Source organism: Etheostoma spectabile, chromosome 16, assembly GCF_008692095.1.
Source record: "Etheostoma spectabile isolate EspeVRDwgs_2016 chromosome 16, UIUC_Espe_1.0, whole genome shotgun sequence".
In the NCBI taxonomy this organism is placed as follows: Eukaryota; Metazoa; Chordata; class Actinopteri; order Perciformes; family Percidae; genus Etheostoma; species Etheostoma spectabile.
The window spans coordinates 1044045-1065848 of NC_045748.1; the positions used below are offsets into that span (position 1 = coordinate 1044045).

The window sequence follows — 21804 nt, forward strand, 5'->3', positions numbered from 1 at the left end:
ATGGTTTGCACTTCACAGGTGGGCCTTGTCAGGGTTAGTCGAATTTCTTGCCTTATTAATGGAGTTGGGACCATTGGTTTTGTTGTGCCGAAGTCAGGTTGATACGCAGCCGACGGCCCTATTGGACAACTGTTAGAATTCATTTTATGACAAGAACCAATCAGCTACGTAAAGAGAAACAAGTGGCCATCATTACTTTAAGAAATGATAGTCAGTCAGTCCGGAAAATTCTCTGAGGATAAGTTCATCTGAGTCACCAGCCTCAGAAATTGCAAGTTAACAGCAGCTCAGATTAGAGACCAGATGAATACCACACAGAGTTCTAGCAGCAGACACATCTCTAGAACAACTGTTAAGGGGAGACTGTACAAATCAGGCCTACATGGTCAAATAGCAGCTAGAAAACCACTGCTAAGGAGAGGCAACTAGAATATAAGACATGTTTTCAGTTATTTCACACTTTTTTGGCAAGTACATAATTACACATGTGTTCATTCTTAGCTTTGATGCCTTCAGTAAAATTCCACTATTTATATTAATAGTGAAAACGCATTGAATGAGAAGGTGTGTGTGTGTGTGTGTGTGTGTGTGTGTGTGTGTGTGTGTGTGTGTGCACATAGTGTATACATGTGCATGTTGCATTACAAAAAGCCCATTGTTGTACATTGATCAGTGCATCTGCTGTGAGGGCAAATGTTACTCTTACAGTTCAGATAAAACCTCAAATCAGGCAGTGACAATTCTCAGCTTCCTATCTGGATTCTGGAAACAATTCATGGACAAAAGAACATGGCAGCAGCTGGAACTTGTCTATCACAGAAGAAACTAGCACATAATGAAATATCATCAGGCATGAAAACCTGCATTTCAACCAGATGAAATGAAGATAGTATTGGAGGTATAGGCAATAACTGTTATGTCTGTGATAGCTATGCTGTGCATAGTGTCAAATGCAAAAGGTAACAAGGCACAAAATACCCATGGTGGGTATGTTGCAGATCAACAATTTTATCCTTCTACAATTTTATAAAAAAGAAGAAAGAAATCTGTTTCATGATGTTTGAGGCAGTAATATGGTATATAAGGAGATAGTCATGGCAAGGCTAACTGTGTGTTTTACTTGTCTGAATGCAGCTTCTATGAGCTACGACTGGCCCCTATCAGAGGATGTATCCGCCTTCCAGAAAGGACTTCATCTCTCTGACACTTAATGATCCGCACAGTCACACTTACAACAACGGGAAACACCGGAGACAGTCCTGCTGGAGGGTGAGTGGTCCTGTAGGGCGGTGTGCAGATCATGGCTCTTTACCACGTTGACACTGAAACCCTGTGTTGGATGCAAGATAATGAGCTTGTGCTCAACTCGTTTTCACACCTGGAGGTCCATACGTATCACTGCCATGGTTATGGTTAGTGGCAGAGGTGGTAGATATAGAGAATATCTTCTATCACAGTACATGTCATAACATGGTAATATATGCAGTAAACCTTCACTGAATGGTTTGATGATTATGAAAATGACGTGACTTGCATGCTATGGCATTCACAATAGTTAGTGATTAATTTAATAGTTGACAACTAATCGATTCATCTTTTTTTTTTAATTTAACCTTTTTTTAACCAGGAAAATCCCATTGAGATTACTAATCTCTTTTTCAAGGGAGTCCTGGCCAAGACAGCGGCACAGATCACAACAATTCCGTACATTACAGACAATTTCATAACAATTTCATAAAACTATTTAAAACATTTACAGACCATAAATTTAATTTCCAAACCTTTGAGCAAGCGTTTAAACTGGCCAATTGCAACAACTTCCTTTAATTTCCAGAACTTTTGTAAATTGTTCCATGTTGTGGGGGCAGAATAGTGAAATGCCACCTTACCTTAACTTCTTTGCGGACACTTGGTACAGACAGAAGCAGTAAGTCTTGTGAGCGTAAAGAATACAGTATCCGCTTTTGGTTGAATATATTCACACAGATATGAGGGGAGCAGACGCAGAATACCCTTATAAATGAACATATACCAATGAATGATGATCATCCCTTTGGTAAAGTTAGGAGACTTGTAGAATGAATTAATTAATAATAATAATTAATTAATAGAAAGGGAGCACTAAAGCTGGAGACTCCCCGTGGCAACACCTTACTATGTCTTTAGGACGTTTTCATTTTATTTGACAACTTTTTCTGAATATTTGTTGTAGAAAGTATTAATTGATAAAATATCCAGATGGAAATGTCTGCAAGAGGGCTTCAGCTGTAAGCCTCCAGCTGCTTGGTTATGCTTCTGACCACCTCACTGAGATAAATTATCTATGTCTTTATGAAACGCATAACTTTTTTTCAGACCAATCGATTCCTAGGTTCCAGTCTTCTTTTCTTCTGCCTCCTTTGTTGTGGAGCAGCCTGAACTTTCAAACTCATCAGATAAAAACTGATCACTACAGTGAGATAAACCAATTCTCCTCACCGTCTCTCACTCGTCTACCTGTTTTCTTTTATCTTGTCTTTTATACTCTGAAATTTCTCACACCTTTCACTCCTTTCTTTTGTCCTATCACTATCCTTATCTCCTTTTGGTTTTGATACTCATGGTTTGACAGGCATATTGTGTTGCACTTATCATTTCACGTCTCGTTCTGTTGTTTGCTTTTCCATCCTCGGGGAGTTTCCTGCTTTGCTGCACCGATTTCCTCTTTCCTTCTTGTTTAACTGGTCTAACAACCTTGCTTATAATGGGCCTCGTGCATGAATGTTTTCTTATTTTCCTCTTATATTTGTTCTTGCAGACAGCATTTAAAGGAAAATAAGACAATTCTACGGGGCGTTGATGAAACATGCGCTGAAAGCCAAGTCTGTTATTACCCACCCGAGTATGTTAATGAATTGCATTCGATCTTAAATTGGAAGGCACAGTTTTTCTCTTGAGGTTAGGCCTTGGTCATTTCACAAAAAAGGGATCTGCTTACATGTTAACAATGGTGTTTTGCAATATTTTGCAGAACACAGCAGGCCATTGTTATTATGCACACTTTGTCAGGTGTGTATTAACGCTTGCCATCGGCCTGTCAGCATATTGTTCCTGGCAGGGAACAGTAGCCAGGACGTGCTGTTCTCGGGAGCACATGGAATCAAATTGCTGCTTTTCCGTAGAGTTGAAATGTGTTGACTCTGAGAATTAAGACAATAATTGTTGTATCCTGATGCACAGAAACCTGCGAAGGATGCACATCGAGACACCGTAAGTATGAGGGTTTGCACAGAAATCAATGGGTGCTGGTGTTATACGCTGCTGGTGTGTGTTCCCCTTTACTTTCATCATATGTGGTCCAACATCTTTTTTTCCCCAACAAATTTGCTTTGTGTGTTATGCCATCCCTCAATGCTTAATTGTCAAATTAGTGGCCACTTTTAATTTTTTCCAAACTCAGTAGTATTAAAAAGATCTGCAGATACCCTGATTTTTAGCAAAAACACTTCTTTAATCTCGATTTCAACATGGTTACTTCTGTCACCTTTTTTATAGAAAGAAGAAAAAAAGCTAAACGGCACGGTCAGATTTCATAAAGGGATTTCATTTAGTTCTCTGAATTGAAAAGGCAAACCAGGGCTCTCATAGACTGATCTGTAACATTTTTATTTCTGCAGTATGTCAACAGACATTTCCTCCATAAAGCCAGCTTAATAGCATCATAGACGTCAATCAGGCCCAGCACTCCCCTGCACCTGTGCAAATCATGTTCCTGAGTGGCTTGTTGGCTCAGTGTGTGTCCTCAGGACTACTCCACATTGGTTTTCTTTAACATTCCCAAAGACATGCAAGTAAGGTAGAAGCTCTGGATCTCTCATTGTTATGGGTTTGTCTGCCGAGTGAGTTTCCCTTTCTTCAGCTAAGTGCAGATAGAGAAAATTAATAACTATCTTCTTCATCGCGCAATACCACAAATGTCTGGTTGATAAAATGTTTCCTGACGATTTGTATAAAAAAAGCACCATACGAGTGCACATAATATGCTGGGATGGTAAATGAGCTATAGCAAAAGAAAACGTCCCCTGAGAGCTGTTGTGTGTTCTTTCACAGCTCACAGACGATGGCTCAATAGTTTCATGGTATTGCACAGGTGTTAATTAGAGCAGGAAACAGAGTGGTACCAGTCTGCCTGTTAGCCTTCTCTCCTGAGAGCCTCTGTCCCTCCCTCTGCACTGCTGGGCTGGATTGTTTGTTTGTGAGCTGTCACTTTGCTTAATGCATCAGGTGGAGAGAGATGTTGAGGTTATACAGGGTAAGCCAGACCAGAAAAGCCATCACGTTTTTTTCCCTTCGCCTCTCTACTTTCAAAAGCATTAAGAGATTTGTAAGACATTTTGAGAGGGGGGAGGTGTTGGAATCTGCTGACAGACGCTTGTGATTTGAATCCAGAGCTGTTGGTCATGTTTCAGTGTAGCTGCCTTTGTTTTATGTCTGCCTACAGAAATGGAAGCAGCTGTCTCGGCTCCAGCGAAGCCTCATCCTGTTCCTGCTGGCTCTGCTGCTCATATTTGGACTGCTCTCCTATCCCAGCATGACAGTGCAGTGGAGAGGTAATCAATGCCTGCCCAACACTAAACTTACTGTAATGGTATTGCTGCATGACCGATGAAGCCAATGAGTTGGATGGCCTGTGTGTTGTGTTTGGCAGTGATGAGAAACTGCAGTGAATTACTAAAATGCCACATGAGACACGCTGATGGCTTATCTCTTTGTTTAGATTAGATTTTGTGCTCATTTGTGTTTATGCACACCTGCTTGCTTAATCTCTTGTATATTTCTACATACAGCATATATTGATTTTCAGACAACGTCCACACTAAGATGACAAAATGTGCAAATGCTTCTATTTCCTATAGTTATGGCTACCCGTCCAAATTAAGATACATTTTTTTCAACAACTGAGCTCTCTGAAAATCCCTGTCCAGAGTAGATACATCTGCATTTTTTTGCACACTGGGAAAACTGAGCTTTTGGAAAAGGATGATATATGAATGTCTGCTCAGACTTGGTCCGAGGCTAAAGGATGATATATGTATCGGAGCTCAGACTTAGTCGGGGTGGTAGAGTAAGGAAGACAACTTTCTGTAGCTATCTCTGTGAAGAGTCTATTTTTAACTTCATGTTGTTCCTTCTGTTTGTTTAGGGTTGTCTGACAGGGAGGACTGGCTGGAGCTGAATGATAGAGAGGTGAAGGATATTCCTCCCGAGGTGAAGTCTGTATCAGATCAAGCTGAAGCCAAAGCTCCTCCTCCCGTGGCAGGGCCACATATGGGGCCAGCTGTAGATCCAGATGCGGGTGCAGATGCTGTGGTGGGGCCCAAAGCACCAAATGTCCCCATTTTGGCTAAACCTCGCATTAAGGTTAGAGTTGTGTTTGTATTTATTTATTTTACATCAATCAACATCAATAAAAAAGTAAATGTGCTGAGTCAGACAAGATTGACACATTTGGAACTGCAATTCCTAACCAGAATGTTGAACCTGCAAAGATCTGTCACGTTAATAACAGTCCGACACATGCATAACAACAACTAAAGTGTCATAATAAAAATAAAAAACAGCTGAATACAAACAGCTGTACTTGTTACAATACTTGATAAATTATCCTTAATTCAGTGCTCCATGTGAATTTAGAGATGACTTGTACAGTTGACCCTGTTTTGTTGCTCCGTAATGGAATGGAATAATGAATGTTGTTATAATCCACCTCTTTGGCCATGACAAAAACTTGAATGGACACAGATGCCTAATAACAAGTTATTTATTTTTGACAGACTATAAATTAAAAAACAAATTTAAGTGGGGCCCTATAGCTCAGTTGGTTCAGCGGGCGACCATATATAGAGGGTTACTCCTTGACTCTGATCTGCGGCCCTTTGCTGCATGTCATTCCCCCCCCCCCTCTCTCTCCCCTTTTATTTCTTCAGCTGTCCTGTCAATAAAGGCCTAAAAATGCCCAAAAATAATCTTTAAAAAAAAGAAAGAACAAATTTAAGTGTGAGGTGGGTTCTTCCGTGACATCAGTATTGTTGTTGTGGGTGTATATGGATAATGTAGTGTAAGGTGTTGAGAAGTAACAAATAATTAACAAATAATCTTAACAAAGCGAAAGGGTTGCAGGCACTGGCAGGAAGAGAGAGCGAGAGAGACTGGAATCATTCATTTTCTTGCCTGTGGAACGCTGGGCCTAGGTGCTCCAAATCTGGCTGAATGACTGCAATGATGCTTCCCAGACTACCTTTGAGGAACAGCATCCCTTACTGGTGCCAAATCATTGTTGACGGGCTACTTGTTCTTGTGCTTGTGTACTTATTTCCGGTCCATACTTTTTGAACTGTAGTTTTTTGGAACTGTAGTTCAGATTTTGGAACAGTCTTATGTGACGGCTCTAACTGTGTTTAAGTTTTCTAAAATGATAATAAAAGAACACTCTAGGTACCAATAATCTATGTAGACTATATATTTAAATACTTAACAGCTTATTCATCCACAGAATAAGACATTCCAAAATAAGAGAGGTCCACCGAGCCTGCAGAAAGATGGAAATATTTCAGACGCAATCGGTAGGAAGAAGCAAGTGCAAGAAGTGGTTCAAGATGAAGAAGGAGAAGAGGTGGACAAAGAAAAGAAAATTGTCAGGTGACTTCTTTCTTCCCAACTACAGAAGGTTTTGCAACTGTTAATAAAAGTAGATGACATGTTAACATGACATTATTTATAATATTGGAGTCAAGCTTTTTCTAGCTGCACCCAAGCCCGGTAGCGCTTGTTGTAGAAGAGTAGCAGCCATCAATAAATGGTAATATGGGTTTTAACTTTGGTCTCACAGCTGGAGAGGAGCACTGATCGAAGCTGACCAGGCCACAGAGCCTCCACCCTCAACCAATGAGAAAGAAGCTGCGGCGCCCCCAGCCAACCCAGCTGACCCTGTCCCATCAGAAGGTCAGTACTGTTTTCAAGTTTTTGAAATGTTTGTGCCGTACCTCAAAGAGAGACATGCAGTAGGGACCCCCTACTGCACATATTGTAAACAATTGAGTTGCATATTAAACTGAACTAAAAAAAGGAATATTATTTATTCATCATGTTTTAATGTTAAACATGCATGTGGAAGGCACAGTGAATCTTTAAGCCCAACTGTGTGGCTACCATAGTGGCTACCTTACCTATAGTAAGCTTATCTGCAATGTGTATTTTTTTTTTTTTTGCACAAATAGGCCAATTTATCTTTGCTATTATGTAATATGTTAGATTCGCAGTGATGTATATTTTCAGACATATTTCATTTTTGAAAAAAGAGGCGGCCCCCCTGCTGTAACTCTGAGCACTGCCTATGGGTCACAGACCCCCTGTTGAACAGCTCTGCTTTATAACAGTGACTAAACATGGAAACCTAACTCTAACCCTGCAACCAATTATCCATTTATATATTGTTTGTGTTTCTAAATAATACACAAATAGGTTAATTGATAAAATGTAAGAAACAAAGTTTTCATCACAGGTACCCAGAACCCAAAATCACAACTTCATGTCTTGTTTTGTCCGACCTCCGGTTCAAAACCCAAAGTTTTCCAATTATTGATGTAAAATGCAGAAACTATAAGATTGTATTGCCATTCTTTATAGTTCTCCAGACCTCTATCGTTAACATCCTCTTATCTCGTTCTGTTCCTTATGGAAAAGAGAAAAGCTTTTTGGGTCCACTGAGAAACATGTCCCCTCAAGCAGATTCATAGCTCTTCTGGTATATGCTGTTTAAAGCCCAGCACCTTTTTTAAATTGAAAGTTTGACCTTTTCTAACTCGTAGGATAAAACCCTGCTGTGGTCAAAGCAGCAGTATCGATGCATGGCACAGAATATTCCATCTACTGAAAAATATTTGAAAATGAGACATGCACTGTTGAGAGGTCATCCTAGAGAAAACACAGACTTTTAAGATTACACTTTCATTTCTTATTCATTCATACCATTTTATTTGTACAGCAGGAGCTGTAGACAGACTGGAAGCAGTGCGTGATGCCTTCAGACATGCGTGGAAAGGCTATAAGGAGTACGCCTGGGGTCACGATGAGCTCAAGCCCATCTCCAGGTCTTTTGGCGAGTGGTTCGGACTGGGTTTGACGCTCATTGATTCTCTGGACACCATGTGGATTTTGGGCCTAAAAGAAGGTATGTCGGTTATTCTCTCTTTCTGGGGGCTAGGTGTCATTTAAAATGTTTCAATGCAATGCAAAATAGTATACTGTTATACAGATACAATAGAGTTTTCACATCTGTTTAATCCATTCAAATCTCTTGTGCCTAAAAGGTAGCTTTGCATTTTGTCTTCACTACATGGATTTTACACATCAAAGTCTACTTGCAGGTGTTAAGTAGTACTACTATGTGAAACCAGTTGTGTAAAACCTTTTGTGACTACAGAGGGAGCTGTTTGTAATCTGGAGGATATATTAGCCGCTACATTAACATTCAAGTTGCATTTTTCTTTTTTTTTTTCGGGTGCCAGGTTTTGACAACGAAGAAGTATGCATTGAAAAATAAATGAGTGGTTTTCTGACAAAGCCGTGGTCTGTGGCGGTGTGTGGAGTTTGTTATGAGAGTCTGACTCACTCTGCGTAGAGTTTGCAGAGGCAAAGGACTGGGTAGAGAAAGAGCTCTCCTTTGACAAGAACGTGGACGTGAATCTTTTTGAGACAACCATCCGTATCCTCGGGGGCCTGCTGAGTACCTACCATCTAACAGGAGACCAACTCTTCCTAGAGAAAGCTGTGAGTCAACCCATAACTGGCATTCTTATTCTCCCGTTTTCTATTGTTCAGTTGTTTTAGAATAACCGTCTAAGAAGGTTCAAACAAACGAGCATGCAACCTACGTAGCATTATCGTAAACTATGTTGTAGAATTGACGAGCTTCACGTTGCCTCACTCAGTCTCACTTCAGTGACCAGTTGAAGCGAAGTTACCAGAGGCCTATACCACAAAGCAAGATTTGGGGTTACCAAGGTAACTTCTGGTTCAACCCAGGGTTTTGTGTATCATGACAGTGGGTCACTTGTTACCAGGTTAAGTTGCCGTGGTAATTTCTGCAGGACATCATAACGTCACATAACACAATATGTTGGAGATTAGAGATCAACCGGTTTAAAAGCACCGCCTACTGACCAAACAACACTCGATTGATGGCGGCATCACCGTTCTTAGAAGATCAGGTGGAGCTTGGTGCGCAGAGAGAGAGAGGTGCGCTCAGAAAAGTTACATTTAGAGACCGACAAAACCCTTTTACATACCTTGATGGGTATCTTTATGAAAGAGAGATATTTTCAGCTGAGGGAATACATAGCTTTGTCAGCCTCTTGAGCCGAATGTTGCCAATGCAACATTGGTTTGAATTATGTGTTTAAATTTATTTTTTATTTGCTCCCGCGATCACTTACCTCTGCCAGGGCTGCAACTAAAAGAATAGGCTTCAGCAAGTGTAATTTTGGTCAGGTATTTTGCCGGAATGATGGGGTAGTGATAGCCTATTAATAAGGCTTTTTAATTTACGCTTTTACAGGGTTGGCAATTTCTTGTCAGCTTTCTTCCCTGTGTTTCCTGTAGCAGCAGTGACTTTATCACATGTCTGTGTACTTCCTATTTCTGTAGGATTATCGTTTGGTCTTCTTGGGTAAAATATGCGGCTTTTGTTGACTTGTCCATGTTTGCGATTGGTCATATAGTGCAAACACCGCCCCTTTTATGTGAACGCGCTTGTTGCTAGACTTGGAAACCCTGGCTTATTTCAATAAGTTGATAACCACCATTGTGACACACCTTACTTTGGACCGCAAATGTTACAGTAAGTTTGGTGACGCCGCGTATGTTGATCCTGCTTCGTAGTACAGGCCTCAGGCGTAATGTTATGTGTGAAGCTATTTTATTTTCAAAATAAAGTCAATGATGCTTAACGCTCACAGGACCCCCTATAATTCTGTTTCTTCTCTCCACTTAAAGAAAGATCTTGGGTTCAGGTTAATGCCTGCCTTCAAAACTCCCTCAAAGATCCCGTTCTCAGACGTTAACATCGGGAAGGGAATAGCACACCCCCCCCGATGGACTTCAGACAGCACGCTGGCCGAGGTCACGAGCATTCAGCTGGAATTCAGAGAGCTGAGCCGCCTCACCCAGGACCCCCAGTACCAGGTCAGAACACGAGGAGGGCCTCCACAGTCAAATGTACTTGTGTGTGTGCGTCCGTCCGTCCGTCCAATAACTTTAATTTGGCATTACTTCCAGTTCTTTGAGATGGAGTGAAAAAAGATTGGATGCCATTTATAAAGCTATATGATGAAGGGTTTCATTTCGGTTAAAAACAGACATTTAGTACAGTTTGCAAACACTAGTGTGATTGAAGTGACAAGCCTGAGCTAGGATTTGCTTTAAATCCATCATGTTGTCAGTTTGAGTGATTCCAGAAACCTGAGCTTGCCTCTGAAGATTTGAAGCCCAATCTCACGTTAATTTGAGTAATTTCTGTCATAACCTTCACAAGCTCTGTGACGTAGCTTTTGATGAGACCACTTTCATCAAAGTGTGAAATTGCTAGTACTTTTCCATAGTACATGCTTTGCCTTAAAACTGTATTTTTCAAACATATCGGCCCTCACACCAGCAGTAAGTGAAGCGAGGCTGTTGGGCTCATTATCTCATCTCAAGACATTAATGGTAGCTGTTCTTTTTTTCTGACTTTCCTAGGAGGCTGTGAATGAGGTAATGAGGCTGGTCCACAAGCTGCCAGGCAAACAGGACGGCTTGGTGCCTATGTTCATCAACACCAACAGCGGCCAGTTCACACACAAAGGAGTCTTCACACTTGGTGCCAGGGCGGACAGCTACTATGAATACCTGCTCAAACAGTGGATCCAGGGAGGCAAGGCGGAAGACGAGTAATTCCAACTTTACATTTCTGAGTGGATTTTTGCGTGATTCTGAGAGAAAACATTGGATTTAAAGATGGAGCAACGGTGCCATAGAAAAGCAAAACTTACTGTATATTCACAAAACAATCAGACAGAATACAAAACATGCAGAAATGTTTGTAATTCAAAGTTCTTAAGTACCTAGACACATTATCTGACATAACATTCAATGTACTTAAAGTAGTTAGGCTGGGCTTACAAGTTGCAGCCACACCAAGGCAGAGCTGGTAAATAATCCAATACTATCGTGTCATCTTAAAGAAATGAGAAGAAGTTTTGTTTAACACGTGAAGAGTGATTTAATGCATTACATAGTGGAACTTGCTGCATTGCACTACTTTGAATATTTTAAAAATAACGTTTCATGTATTTGCCAAATTGTGGTACCATGTCAAAACCAGAAAAATAGTCTTCTTTTTTAAAATTGTGATACTGACTTGAGTTATATTGCACAGCCCTAAACAATGTCACATTTCCTGTTTTTGTTTTGTCCAGCCTGTTGGAAGACTACCTTCAGGCTGTGGAAGGAGTGAAAAAACACCTCGTGAGACAGACGGGGCCCAGCAGATTGACCTTTGTTGGAGAGTTGTCCCACAGTCGCTTCAACCCTAAAATGGTAGAGATGCTCGCCAAAAGTCAATGTGCAGGGGTCACAGGCCCATAATGGAACGTAGGACCTGCTGAAAATCTGTGTGTGTGCGTGTGTGTGGACCAGGTTTAGCTACATTTGTGGGGACCAAAAACTGGGAATACAGTATACTTATGGGGACCTGACAGCTTTGTGGGGACAAAATGCTGGTCCCCATAACGTTAAAGGGCTTTTTGAGGAATAAGACTTGGTTTTAGGATCAGGGTTAGAGTTAGGTTATGGTTAGGGTTAGGGTGAGGGTTAAGGTTAGGCATTTAGGTTTGATGGTTAAGGTTAGGGTAAGGGGCTAGGGAATGCATTATGTCAATGACTGGTCCCCACAAAGATAGCCAGACAGGACTGCGTGTGTGTGTGTATGTCCCCAACTTAAGGCTACGTAAGTGGCCTGCACCGTTGTGAGGATTTGTACTTGTGTGTGCGTGGGCAGTGTGTGGTAGAGCGAGTGGAAAAAGTGACGGGGATTAGCTCCGGAGAGAGTACCGATTTTAGAAACAGTCTATGGGACCGACTATGGCGGTGGAGACGGATAATCAAGTGTCTCCCCTGTGCTTTGTGACCACAGTCAGTAAGCTGTAGCAAGAAAGGTTAACCCTCTCCTCTATATCATGTTGGCACCCAGAAATGAGTAGGAGGAAGTGTGAAGCTTCCATCAGACCAATCACAGTTGTTGCAGTCTGCACTGCTGTGATGGGAAATTAAGTTTTTGGGCAGGTGCACATTGAGCTACAGTGTAGGGTCCGTATCTATGTGTACATACGTACCTATGACGTAGATTCAAACCAGAACCATTAGTGAGGCTTTTGACCTGCTGTTTTCAGAACAGCCCAAGGAACCCTGATTGGCAAAGAGCATTTTGCACACTGCCAAAACTCAATGAACTCACATCCCTGACAATATCTGCTTTGTTCAATCAATTGGCCTTGGTCCTTTTGTTGATTCAGCAGCTGTACAAACCTATGTGCATGGAGTCCTTCTCTCCATCAGCCAGTCTAAATGTATTCCACCCCTCATCATTATCTTTCCTCGGTCTCGTCCCTCCTGAATGCACTTCTCTCTGTCTTTTCACTCTACAGGACCACCTTGTGTGCTTCCTGCCAGGAACCTTGGCGCTGGGGGCCCACAACGGCCTCCCAGGGGACCACATGGATCTGGCTGTGCAGCTGATGGAGACATGTCACCAGATGTACCAACAGATGGAGACTGGGCTGAGCCCAGAGATCGTCCACTTCAGCTTGCAGGCTAGCGATGGGAACAACCTTATTGTCAAGGTATGGCTAATAGGAGAAATGAGGCATTTGGTCATTTTCTTTTTAGCATTATTTTTATAATTTATACTTTCACTATTATAGTATATAATCACGTGTGTGTGTGTGTGTGTGTGTGTGTGTGTGTGTGTAATGTATACATACATACATACAGTATATAAAAATATATAACTGTATGTAACATGATGAGCCTGCTGAATAATATCAGCTAGTCTAAATTTGTCATGGGAGTTGTGACAATAACCTTCTTAACCCTTCTCAGTGCTCATTTCTTTTTCATTAACTGCTCTAGAGTTATCAAAGCATCCAATAATATTGTACGTGTCTCTGCTGCTACCTTCATTAACCCTAAGTATGAAACATTTTCAACAGTTTATGAGCTCATTTTAGTTTTAAAACAAAGGAAATGACAGTCAGATTTCACAGATTGTATTACTTATGAGTACATTAGAGTGCCCACAGCTAATCTTGCATATTACTGGATCTTTCAGCCTAAAGTTTGTGCACATTTATGACTGTATGTGACAGCTCAAGGACTTCTCGTGGTGAATCACCACAACCATGATTTTAAAAAGCTCTTTTATTGACTGCTCTGTTTTATACAGTCATTGACTGCTGACTCCTCATTCCTTTTAACTGGCCCGTCGGGCTGCAAGTGATAGACAACTGCTTCTGTAGCAAAAGGCATTTTGGGTAATCTAGGGTGACCAAACGTCCTCTTTTGCCTGGACATGTCCACTTTTTATGTACTGTCCGGGGCGTCGGGGGGGGTTATAAATTCATGAAAATGTACGGTGTTCACTCTTTTTCATGGGACCATTAGCATTAAGCGTCTACTTAAATTGACTGGCGCTTTGCACACAACACTACGGTACTTTGTTGCGTGACGTAATTCCCCAGAGGCTGCCTTATATAGATTATATTTTATTATATATTATGCTAGCACATTTGTTTCAGTGTCTAATAAAGGTGCTGGACATCTCAAAGCTCACATGGACACCGAAAAACCTTATTTTATTCCATTGAAAACATTTTAAGAGATATTTAGTTGAAGCGGGATTTTGAAGCTGACACAGAAAAAGTCATATACATTATTTCATATTTATTTATTTATTTATTTATTTGAAAAATTATTTTGTTTCAGGTTATTTATTTTATTTTATTACTTAAGTTATTTTTGTACCATTGAGGCATAATGAAGCATGTTTATTAACTTCTGAGAAGCCTGTCTGAATTTGTGTCTCGAGGCCGGCCGAGTGTCCTCTTTTTGGAAATCAAAATATGGACACCCTATCAGCTGGGCTAAAAACAATCCTTACCCTGTCTGTTGCAGTCCACATTTTAGCCTTTGTTGAGTTCTTCTGATCAGTTAAAGTGCAAAACAAGACATCACATACATCCATTAAAAGAAATGTAAAGATAGAGGATTTAAGAGTTCTGATGGCCCAGGGGAAGAAACTGTAGAAACTTGTTAAAGTGCCCATATTTTGCTCATTTTTAGGTTCATAAAGTAGGTTGTATTTTGAGGTTGTACCAGAATAGGTTTACATGGTTTCATTTTCAAAAAACACCATCTTTTTTTGTTGTACTCCACATTGCTGCAGATCCTGTTTTCACCCTGTGTGTTTTGGTCTCTGTTTCAGCTACAGAGTGAGACATCCTACTTCTTTACTATCTTTGTTGGGAGTCGCACATGCTCAGTAGCTTGGTAATGTTCACAGAAGCTAGCTACTGTTTTTCCAACTTTGGTCAGTACAAGGCAGGATTAGCTGGGAGACTTCTTCTGAACGAGGGCCCCTTGTGAAATACCTGCAGAACAGGGACATGGGAGTAGTTCTTTTGGAGATTATGGTCAACTAGTCTGGGTTGTAGCAGTTGAGAACAAGCTAGCATGCTACACTTAGTCATTAATCTGTAGTGCTTTAATAAGATGAATTCTAGGATAAGGAACTTTTTTTTTTTGTAGTTTGCGTTTTGAAGTTGGCAAAGTCACATTTAGCCCTTTGTATTTGGAACCATATCTAATCTCACCAAAATGCTCTTACCTTTATTATTGTTCTTTTTTCCCTTTTCCCTCCAAATGTGTTTAAGGATGCATAGAAATATGTCCGACTGCTGCCCTACTCTCTGTTATGCAGTCATACAGTCCTTTGAAATTTGATTGTCTGCTCTTAATTTGTATTTAATCTCAAATGAAACTTTGCTCACTGATGGTATATATGTTCATCTTCTGTGGGACTGCCTGGTTGACAAATGGTCAAATGAAAAATATCTTTATCTGATCCTTTTTTTTTTTTAATTAATTTGATATGTATTGACACCTTTTATCCTCCAGCCTGCAGACAGACACAACCTGCTGAGACCAGAAACGGTAGAAAGTCTGTTCTACATGTACAGATTCACCAAGGACCCCAAGTACAGAGACTGGGGATGGGACATACTGCTTAGCTTCAATAACTACACTAAGGTACTTATAACAGGCTTATTGGTAGGGTTGGGTATTGTTAAAAAATGTTTGGTACCAATACCGTGACTTTGATACCGGTTCCTAAACAATACTTTTTCCGATACCAATTTTAAATCTTGGTAGAAGCAGGATGCATGCTTATTGGCCCACTGACACTGATAGGTATAGGTACTGACTGCTTAGGTATTTAAATTGGGTATTGAATGACAAGACATTTTTCGATACTTGATACTTTAATGGCAATTTGGTCAGTGCCTAAGATGTATTCAGTACCCAGCCCTACTTATTATTGTAACCTATTGTAGGTTTAGAGGTTTGTATCCTGACCAAACGGCTCAATGTCTGCAGGTCCTCGGTGGTGGCTACACGTCCATTAACAACGTCCGTGACCCCTTAAACCCCGGGCCCCGGGACAAGATGGAGAGTTTCTTCCTGGGTGAGACGCTGAAGTACTTGTATCTGCTTTTCTCTGACGACACGGAGCAGCTCAGTCTAGACAAGTATGTCTTTAACACAGAGGCCCATGCTCTCCCCATATGGCCCTCCCCACCCAAGTGATGTCACCATACAGGAGAAGTCTGTAAAGATCAGGCCCACAGGCTTCTGTATGAGTCAAACACTGTTGTTGCCACTCAATCAGGCCATCCCTTAAGCAACCGTCGACGCTGGACTGCTGTGTTGAGCAGCAAAGCAGACCTGTGCCGTCCACCTGTACTTTGATACGTTTCCATGTGGAAGGGTATATTTTTCTTTTTGTCTTTCTTTTTCCCTAAGGAAAAGGTTTGTATTAGAGCTGGTCTCTAATGTAAAACACTTTTTTTTAAATAAGCTCTTACTAGCTGGCTCCAACAAGTGACAAGAAGGAAAATGGTGGGACTACTTTACTACTTTGGCGACTGGGATAGTTCATGGATGGATGGATGGATGGATGGATGGATTGATTCACAACAATCGTGTCATGCTTTAGTTTTTCTCCCTTTGTCAGGTATAAATCCTCACTAGTCCCACATATTCATGTGTCATGGCAATGAAGGTGTCCACAAATGAATTGTGTTAAACAGATTGCTCTAGTGGAGGAGTCTCACATTGTTTGTATAAGTCTTTTCTCTGGCATATTCCAGTGCAAAAATGGCATAAGAGGAGTTAAGAGGAGTTGTTCTTTATTATTATTATTATTATTATTATTATTATTATTATCATTATTATTATTTATATATATTTATTTATATATATATATATATATATATATATATTTTTTTTTTAATCCCTTTTTGGAATGTCCATCCCCTGTACTGTCCTATCCTAAGTGTTTAGGAGCAGTGGACAGTTACAGTACAGTGTCCAGGGACCACTTTCACTTCTGAGGCCTGTGCCTTGCTGAAAAGCAAATGCCGTGTTTTCCTAATACCTACTGTGTATGTCTTCAGTTAAATAAAGACCTTAGTAAAGTATTAGAACGGTTATGGCTAGTAAGCTTGCCATAACCCAGTAGTTACACAAATCAAATTATTTAAAACCTTATTGGTGATATATAATGCATCAAAGCCTGGTTTACCATATCAAAGCACTTTTTTCTAGCTTTCTGATTTTTTTTTTTTTTTTTTTACTTTCCAGTTTTTTTCTCGCATGTTTTCCAGACTCCCATTCACTGGCAAAAACAGCCTTTACCAAATTGAGGTTGTCTTCTTTGAGGCCACCAGATTAAAACACTGACTATAATGCATAATGTCACTAAGATGGGACAGTTGAACTGTAAAGGCCCCAATATGCACTGCAACGTGGGCACTACTTAGCAGTGATTCTGCAGATACTGAGAGATAAAATGTGAAATGTGGTGAAGCTTACTGCACAGTAACACCTCTTTGTGTTTTTAAGGGACGTTTGGTTCTTGTGATTGCTGATCTTTTCATTTCGGGTGGCAGTGAGAGGGTGGGCAGAGGGTTTGGGTCATGTTTAAAGGACCTGACTGTTTGAAAGTGAAAATGTATTGAGGTCTTTTGAATGAATCAGGGCTGTACACATAATGACATCTTGCTTTATTAATGAATGTATACATTTGTTTGTATTGTTTTTTTCTTTCAGTTTTACATTTGGTCATAGAGGAGCCCTTGTTAGTAAGTGTGTTTATATGCACTCTACATTCCCAGTGTTCCCACAGTCTAACCCTGGTTTTGGTTGGTTTTGGTAAATGGGATTGTATTCACAATTATTTCACATTATATGAAGGGGAATTAATTAAGGCTTTTATGCAGTCTTAAATTTGCAATTGCTGTGAAGTTAAGTAAAAAAACAAAAAGAAAAAAACCCTCTCAGTACATTACCATTTCCTGTGGCAGGGAGATTATGCATGCAGACGTTGATTCATCCTCTTTTCACGGACGACTTGTTGAAGAAATTAAGTTTGTTGACTTGTTTTCTTCATACTTGAAGGAGTTTGATTAATGCCATGTAGCAATCCCACTGAATTCCTTTCATATGTGATGTAGAGCAGTGTGGGAGGAGCGCTTGTTTTCTGTACGGTAACTTTGACAAATCCATTTGAAGGACATATCCGGCGTACTGTAGGAGCAGCTTTGAAGATGGCTGAACCCCCACTCTGTTATTTTATGACTTTCAATTCTTCAGTCCGAAAAGGATCCATGTCTTGGATAATTCTTTTTCGCGGTTTACCTATCTCCTTCTTGTTAATGAACTTCTGTCTAACAGAGAGCCATATGCTGACCGCTGTCATTGATTGTGCACTACATTTCCCAATGCTCTGCTGTGCCTATTGAAATGTATCTTGTGCTACGGTGGTTTGGTTCTGTTTCTTTATTGCTGCTGTATCAGTGGTGTTTATTTGTGAAGTGCTATGGGTGAACGTTTGGTTCACGGCTTGTATTTTTGCTTTGGATGGGTGGGTGAAGAAAACAACATGGGTGTAAATATTTTGTGTAAATTGTTTCTTCCCTGTGTACTGAATTCAACCTGTGTGTTGATTATTGAGCCCTTTCTGGACTTGGCATTCTGTGTCATCATGTCACAAAAAAAAATCTGTTTTAAGCAGATTTATTTTGTACCTACTTAAGGCAATCCATCCAAAAATCAATGACAGTTAAACATTTATGGAGACTACTGTCTGATAATGACTACTTTTCAGAGGTTTTTGCTTTGTCTTTGACGCAGGGGGAAATAAAATATCCTTAATATATTAGGAAACCTATATTTAAAAAAAAAAAAGGCTTAACCTAATGTGTAAGAACATCTGTACTACAACTTGACATTCATGGTAATGATGATGGTTAATTAAATCAACTTTAATTTCTGTTGCATATAAAAAAATGAATTGAGACGTATTACTTATTTTTATTTTCTATTAGCCTTGAGTGTTAATGAGACCACATTCAAACCAGCCTTTAAATGTAAAGGAAGAAAACTGTCATGAGGTCCTTTCATCATCCAGGCCGTGCTGATCGTTTTTGTGACTTTACAGAAAAACAGCTGCGGATACTTTTCAAATATTGTGTTGCTTTGTAAAATTGCCAGCATGTTTACGGAGTGAAGTCCATGTCTGAAACGCAAAAACTAAAACTATCCCATCACTAGGTCCCATGCGTGGGTGAAGAAGCCAAACTGAATCTCTCAGTGGAAATCCGCCATACCTCTTATCTAATTTGAGTTTGGTTTGATAAGTGTAATGTTCTCACAAGAATTATACATACGTATGTAACTAAATCTGCCTTCCACACTTTAAAGGAGCTGGTGTTATTCTGGATGTTCTTATTGTCGACAAAGACTCAATACTTCGACTTCCTCAGCCTCTTTCAGGCACTCGGCCCCAAGGCCATTGGCACTTACTGCAGATGTAAATCTTAAAAACGTGAAATAAAAGTTTAGTTCATTTTTAAAACGTTTAGTAATTTCCTAAAACAGCTGGGCATTGTTTTTTTAGTCGCTAACACATTTGTTAGAGACTATTTTCAGAAGTGGATTAACACAAATGTTGTTCTCTAATTAGTATTTAAGGCGTGTGTGTGAGAAAATAAATATGTGTGTGTGTGTTCATGGTAATGAAGAAACATGTCGCCCATTGAAGCGGTGCGCCTCACTGATGTGTTTTTAATAGTTTTTCTATATTTGTATTATGAAAGCATCATAAACCGGAGAGTTGTGCTACGTTCTGGATCCAGAGGGATCTGTCAAGTCAGAACACAAAAAATCATCAGAAAAAAGACCACTACATTTTAAAATACTGTTAGACATGGAAAAAAAGCAGTGCATGGCAGGGTCTTCACGTTGATAAACCTCTGCTCTCTCTGTGTAATTGCCGCTGTTATCTTTGGCAGAAATCAGCCTTTGTCAGATATTCATGATCACCATTTTGTGTTAAGAGACTGATGGTAACAGAAAAGATAAGAGACCAGAAATTACTCTCTTAGCTCCACAGTGAGCTCCTACAGAAGCTATTTGAATTTACTTTGCTTTGTCATTTCATATTCTCATTATTTCAACAACTGATTCCTCCACTTGGTATGGTCCTTCAGTGGCTAGAAATGGTGATGGGTATAAACAGAGCCCCCCCCCAAAAAAAAACTCAGAAATGGCACTAAGGAAAGCTCATTGTGGGACTGGCTCTAATGGCTGTATTTCTGCACCAAGGCTGAATTTTGGGAAAGAGACTTCAGATACAGTATTAGGGGACCACTAAGGTCTATATAAAAGAGACTTCAGATACAGTATTAGGGGACCACTAAGGTCTATATAAAAGAGACTTCAGATACAGTATTAGGGGACCACTAAGGTCTATATAAAAGAGACTTCAGATACAGTATTAGGGGACCACTAAGGTCTATATAAAAGAGACTTCAGATATAGTATTAGGGGACCACTAAGGCCTATATAAAAGCATCCAAAAAGCACCATGTCATTGGACCTTTAAGGTTTTGTGAAACAAATGAATACATAGGGTTGATGTACAGTATTTGTTTTGGTAAGAAGCATTTTGTCCTATTCAACTCTAATATCAGCTGCATGGCTGAATCGTTCACTTGGGATGATGATAATTAATTTAAATGTGAATAATATTGAATCCAAGCCATAGAAAAATAACACTTCTATTTTAATTGTATATAGGTGACAATAGCTCCGCGTAGTTCATCGGTTTAATGCCTGCAGAGGTTGCTGCTACAGCGCCTGTGACCCCGTGTCAGGGGCCAAAGATATGGATCAATGTTGTTTTTGCTGATTTAATCCTTTAATTGAGCTGTGCTAAGAAAAAAACACATCTTAACACAGTAATCCCTTCTCTCCATGATGACAGAGCCAGTATGTTGGGCCTGGAAGTCAATAACTTTCCCGAACACTTTGAAGACATGCAGACATGCAAAATATCTATTTTAATTTTGGCTATTATTGCTGTTCCACTTTTCTAGACAAACTGAGTATAGTTTTCAGAGCTGACAAAGGTTTAGCAGTTTGAGTATTTTTTTGCACTTGTAATGCTTTGTTTGCAAAGGTTTGTCTTTATCTGTCAGTTATGAAATCCCCGTTCACTGTACAGAAGACTGATTGTTCACCAAATTCAAACTTTTTTTTCAGCCAGCTCAACTTTTGAATAAATCTTTTTTCAATGAAAGTTTTGTACTGTATATTGATCTGAATTTACTACATATTGTTTTAGAAAAGCCTGAAGAAGATTCAACATTTCGGTATGCGTGGAACAAAGCCAGACTCCACCTGGCTGCATCTCTCTGCGTTACAGATCTCCCTCCACAAAAACTCATATGTATGTCTCGTACAAATGCTCTAAAGTGTGCTTTTTTTTTTATTTAATTTTTTTAAAACATTATCTCCGTGATATGGTTGGTATGAGCTGGATCACTGTGTGCCAGGCCTTATCAGCCAACATCAGTGTTGAACCGCGCTAATGTGGCTAAATGGGAACAAACCAATTGAGCCATGTTTTAAAATGTATTCTACCCGCAGATAGAAAACAAAGAAAAAGCTTTATGAAGCTTCATTTGACCATCACTACTACATATTGTCAGTTCCCCAACACCAGGGGGCAGCAGAAGCCATCCATCCCTGTCTACACTACAAACCCTTCCTCCTTAACCCAATGAATACCATGGCGATCTGTTACTTCATGCACAAAAAAGTGCTCTACCTTGTGCTTAGAATATCACCCCTGGCTCATAGTGTTCCTGTTTTGGGGGGGATTTTCTGCCTGTGTTTTTGGACTGTGTTTAATCTAAAACTCTCCCTACCTCATCTCGTCTTCTTCTGAGTTTTGGTTCAAACTTGAACGTCCTTAAACCGTGACAGGCCTTACATTTATCTGAAGGTCTCCCCTTCCCCTCAGGTCAAGAGTCTGGGCGTCACCCTCGATACCTCCCTATCCTTTCAGTCACACATAAATAATATCTGCCGGTCTGCATACTTCCACCT

At 40.1% G+C, this 21804-nt stretch overlaps 1 protein-coding gene across 2 annotated transcripts in view; it reads left to right on the forward strand.

Moving 5' to 3' along the window:
* Positions 1-19621, forward strand: part of man1b1a (mannosidase, alpha, class 1B, member 1a) — a 20789-nt gene extending 1168 nt beyond the window's left edge. Inside the window, exons 2-14 of one of the 2 annotated variants that reach the window (XM_032540371.1) lie at positions 1135-1269; positions 4481-4589; positions 5183-5400; positions 6533-6678; positions 6869-6981; positions 8024-8209; positions 8660-8808; positions 10033-10221; positions 10774-10964; positions 11493-11613; positions 12720-12914; positions 15247-15378; positions 15727-19621. In XM_032540371.1, the coding sequence (XP_032396262.1) occupies positions 1168-1269; positions 4481-4589; positions 5183-5400; positions 6533-6678; positions 6869-6981; positions 8024-8209; positions 8660-8808; positions 10033-10221; positions 10774-10964; positions 11493-11613; positions 12720-12914; positions 15247-15378; positions 15727-15936 (2061 nt within the window). In that variant the 5' untranslated portion in view covers positions 1135-1167 and the 3' untranslated portion in view covers positions 15937-19621. The remainder of the gene's footprint in view (positions 1-1134; positions 1270-4480; positions 4590-5182; positions 5401-6532; positions 6679-6868; positions 6982-8023; positions 8210-8659; positions 8809-10032; positions 10222-10773; positions 10965-11492; positions 11614-12719; positions 12915-15246; positions 15379-15726) is intronic. The other variant, XM_032540372.1, reaches the window with a different exon arrangement.
* Positions 19622-21804: the final 2183 nt, after the last annotated feature.